The following is a 4,702-nucleotide window of genomic DNA, read 5'->3' on the forward strand; positions in this document are numbered from 1 at the left end:
CTTCATAATCCATGTTGTTGTATCATGTGCTTAAAGCTAACATATGCAAATATCAGTTTCTAACCCTTGCGTCTCAGCAAAACATTTCTTTCGCCACCGAACTTCAGTCTTCCGAAGTTGGTAATTGAAGTCCCACGCATTTTCTCTCTTATATTCCGGAAACTTGTGCATCCGTAACTATTACGTCTTCTTAAAACAGAAAACACAGGAACCACATCTTCTACCACCTTTCTTCTAACTAACTTGCTTTTCGTGAAACCAAGCAACACAGATTAAGTTAAAAAGCTGATATACATCAAGTTTTCGGTTACTGTTTCTTGCAAGTCATGTCAACACTGTTTCCTCTCTCTGGCTTCACAAAGATTTGCTCATTATATCTCAGAGCCTAACTACATGCATGAATGCAACTTTAACAAACCTATGCAAAAACAAAAGAGTTGATTAAAACACATCACACAGAAGGTAGGTTAGGAAGCTGAAAAAATCTATTGCCAACAATGGATGTTAATGTTAATGTTATTATTAAAGAAGACCTGCTGCATGATGGTGAACAAAAGCTACCACTTCTGCACAACATGAAGGTTCCAGATGCAGATAGAAGCCTCATTCAGAGAGCCATAAGTCAAACATTTCAAAGCACAGCGCATTTGGCAAATCTGTTACCAACTGGCACTGTTCTTTCTTTCCAACTTCTGTCTCCAATAGTCACAAATCAAGGCAACTGTGACTCCGTTTGCAAGATCATGACTGCTACAGTTGTGGCTCTCTGTGCTGTCTCTTGTTTCTTGCAATGCTTTACCGATAGCTTCAGAGATGATAAGGGGAATGTTTGTTATGGAGTTGCCACCTTCAAGGGGTTGTGGGTCATTGATGGATCCACCACTCTTCCACCTCAACTGGGTGCAAAGTTTAGATTGATGTTCATCGATTTCGTGCATGCAGTGATGTCAATTTTGGTGTTTGCAGCAGTTGCGTTATTTGATCAAAATGTGGTGAATTGCTTCTTTCCATCACCTTCAACTCAGGCTCGGGAAATCCTAACAGTGTTGCCTGTGATCATAGGGATTTTTTGCAGCATGCTCTTTGTGGCGTTTCCCACACAGAGACATGGAATTGGCTTCCCACTATCACCAAATTAAAAGTTTTAGATAATCAAATGTGATTTTCTTGTCTGCAACACTATAGAGGAATTTAAGTGAATTTCATTGCTGTGATATCATATAAATAAAGTTGAATATTTATTTCGTTCTATCATATTTATTTTACTTTTCACCAAAGGATTAAAATGTCAGTCTATGAAATTTGATGAGAGGATCCGATGCAATTCTCAATATGCTTATAAATATACTCAAGTCTTTGTTTTTTCCTCCTTAATTGAATGGTTCTTGTGCATTGTTCCTGCTATATATATAATGTTAGAATTATGGTGCTTGATTTAGTCCCACATCGCTTAGAATAGTGAGTTGTGGTTCTCTATTTTACTATATAAGAGACTCTATGTAAAGCTTTAAGATACACCAAAAATACAAATACTTCCTAGTGTAGTCGTGGACGTAGGCATACACATTGTAGCCGAACCACGTTAAATTCTCTGTGTTTATTTTTTTCTCCTTTATTCTTTCCTTTATTGCCTTGTTCCTAACAATTGGTATCAGAGCCGATGGTTAATACCGGCTCAGACGAGTGCAGTACCAGTATGGTCCTAGTATCGAAAGTCTTCCTGGCAAGAGTCCCAGATAAGGGTTCCAGGTAAAGCGTGTCCCGTTAAGAATAACGGCGGTATAGAAAAGGGCAGAAAATGAGTACTCGTGGTTGGGCAGCTTCCGCTGGAGGGGGGTGTACCAATGTGGTTGAAGGGACTCACCCTTGAGGGGGAGATTGTTAGGAATACAAGTGTGAGTCTAAGTCCCACATTGACCAGAAATGAGAAAGTAGAGCACTATATAAGAATAAAGACCCATAAACCCAATGCCTTAAGGTTTTGGGTTGAGAGTGGTGTCAGTGTCTTATGTGGTTAGGCTCAGATCTCATTGGTGTTGTTCTCCCCAGTGAAACCCCCTCTGTAAAACCTGACAAGTGGTATCAGAGCCGATGGTTAATACCGGCTCAGACGAGTGCAGTACCAGTATGGTCCTAGTATCGAAAGTCTTCCTGGCAAGAGTCCCAGATAAGGGTTCCTAGTACAGAAAAGGGCAGAAAAGGAGTACCTGGAAGATGCAGATAGAGGACTACCTGTATCAGAAGAAGTTGTATCTACCCTTAACAGGACAGAAGCCAACTGACATGGAGCAGGCGGAATGGGATTTGTTAGATCGGCAGACACTCGGTGTGATCCGATTGACATTAGCCAAGAATGTTGCGTTCAACATCATGAACGAGAACACAACCGTAGATTTGATGAAGGCATTGTCAAATATGTATGAGAAGCCATCTGCAGCCAATAAAGTGTATTTGATTCGCAGACTAGTCAACCTAAAAATGGGTGAAGGTAACTCGATTACTAATCATATTAGTGAATTCAATACAATTATTGCGCAGTTGACATCAGTGCAGATAACATTTGATGATGAGGTGAAAGCATTAATTTTATTATCATCTCTTCCGGAAAGTTGGAGTGCAACTGTTACTGCAGTTAGTAATTCTGCAAGTAATAGTAAGTTGAAGCTTGATAACATCCGTGACTTGATCTTAAGCGAAGATGTTCGCAGGAAAAGTTCAGGGGAATCTTCCAGTTCTAGTTCCGGTTCAGCATTGAGTACTGAAACTAGAGGAAGAAGTAGCCAGAAAGGTCGTAATCAAGGCCGAGGCAGATCAAAGTCTAGAGAGAAATCAAAACCAAAATTCCGGAATGATATCACTTGTTGGAATTGTCAGAAAAGGGGTCACTTTACAAATCAATGTAGGGCTCCAAGGAAGAACAACAACAACAAGAGGCAAGATAGTGATCAATCAACAAATGCAGCAACTGATGAAATTGAAGATGCACTATTATGTAGTCTAGATAGTTCTATTGATTCATGGATTATGGACTCAGGTGCGTCATTTCATACTACACCTTCTTTAGAACTATTATCTAACTATGTTCCAGGAAAGTTTGGGAAGGTCTACCTTGCAGATGGAAAATCTCTTGATATTATAGGAAGAGGTGATATCAATATCAGAACCTCTAATGGAAGTGTGGACTTTGAATAATGTCAGACATATTCCTGCCTTAAAGAGAAACTTAATATCTATAGGGCAGTTGGATGATGAAGGTCATTACACCACCTTTGGAGATGGACACTGGAAAATAATGAAAGGTAATCTTGTTGTTGCTTGATCTTAAGCGAAGATGTTCGCAGGAAAAGTTCAGGGGAATCTTCCAGTTCTAGTTCCGGTTCAACATTGAGTACTGAAACTAGAGGAAGAAGTAGCCAGAAAGGTCATAATCAAGGCCGAGGCAGATCAAAGTCTAGAGAGAAATCAAAACCAAAATTCCGGAATGATATCACTTGTTGGAATTGTCAGAAAAGGGGTCACTTTACAAATCAATGTAGGGCTCCAAGGAAGAACAACAACAACAAGAGGCAAGATAGTGATCAATCAACAAATGCAGCAACTGATGAAATTGAAGATGCACTATTATGTAGTCTAGATAGTTCTATTGATTCATGGATTATGGACTCAGGTGCGTCATTTCATACTACACCTTCTTTAGAACTATTATCTAACTATGTTCCAGGAAAGTTTGGGAAGGTCTACCTTGCAGATGGAAAATCTCTTGATATTATAGGAAGAGGTGATATCAATATCAGAACCTCTAATGGAAGTGTGGACTTTGAATAATGTCAGACATATTCCTGCCTTAAAGAGAAACTTAATATCTATAGGGCAGTTGGATGATGAAGGTCATTACACCACCTTTGGAGATGGACACTGGAAAATAATGAAAGGTAATCTTGTTGTTGCTTGATCTTAAGCGAAGATGTTCGCAGGAAAAGTTCAGGGGAATCTTCCAGTTCTAGTTCCGGTTCAACATTGAGTACTGAAACTAGAGGAAGAAGTAGCCAGAAAGGTCATAATCAAGGCCGAGGCAGATCAAAGTCTAGAGAGAAATCAAAACCAAAATTCCGGAATGATATCACTTGTTGGAATTGTCAGAAAAGGGGTCACTTTACAAATCAATGTAGGGCTCCAAGGAAGAACAACAACAACAAGAGGCAAGATAGTGATCAATCAACAAATGCAGCAACTGATGAAATTGAAGATGCACTATTATGTAGTCTAGATAGTTCTATTGATTCATGGATTATGGACTCAGGTGCGTCATTTCATACTACACCTTCTTTAGAACTATTATCTAACTATGTTCCAGGAAAGTTTGGGAAGGTCTACCTTGCAGATGGAAAATCTCTTGATATTATAGGAAGAGGTGATATCAATATCAGAACCTCTAATGGAAGTGTGGACTTTGAATAATGTCAGACATATTCCTGCCTTAAAGAGAAACTTAATATCTATAGGGCAGTTGGATGATGAAGGTCATTACACCACCTTTGGAGATGGACACTGGAAAATAATGAAAGGTAATCTTGTTGTTGCTTGATCTTAAGCGAAGATGTTCGCAGGAAAAGTTCAGGGGAATCTTCCAGTTCTAGTTCCGGTTCAACATTGAGTACTGAAACTAGAGGAAGAAGTAGCCAGAAAGGTCATAATCAAGGCC

The 4,702-nt window shown here is 39.4% G+C and overlaps 1 protein-coding gene across 1 annotated transcript; it reads left to right on the plus strand.

Annotated features, from left to right (window-relative positions):
- The first annotated feature begins 319 nt into the window (after positions 1 to 319).
- LOC114179470 (protein DMP4-like) lies at positions 320 to 1,254 on the plus strand. The gene has a single exon (XM_028065820.1). The coding sequence runs from the start codon at positions 498 to 500 to the stop codon at positions 1,137 to 1,139; it is 642 nt and encodes a 213-aa protein (XP_027921621.1). The 5' UTR covers positions 320 to 497; the 3' UTR covers positions 1,140 to 1,254.
- Positions 1,255 to 4,702: the final 3,448 nt, after the last annotated feature.

This window comes from Vigna unguiculata, chromosome 3 (assembly GCF_004118075.2).
Source record: "Vigna unguiculata cultivar IT97K-499-35 chromosome 3, ASM411807v1, whole genome shotgun sequence".
Classification (NCBI taxonomy): Eukaryota; Viridiplantae; Streptophyta; class Magnoliopsida; order Fabales; family Fabaceae; genus Vigna; species Vigna unguiculata.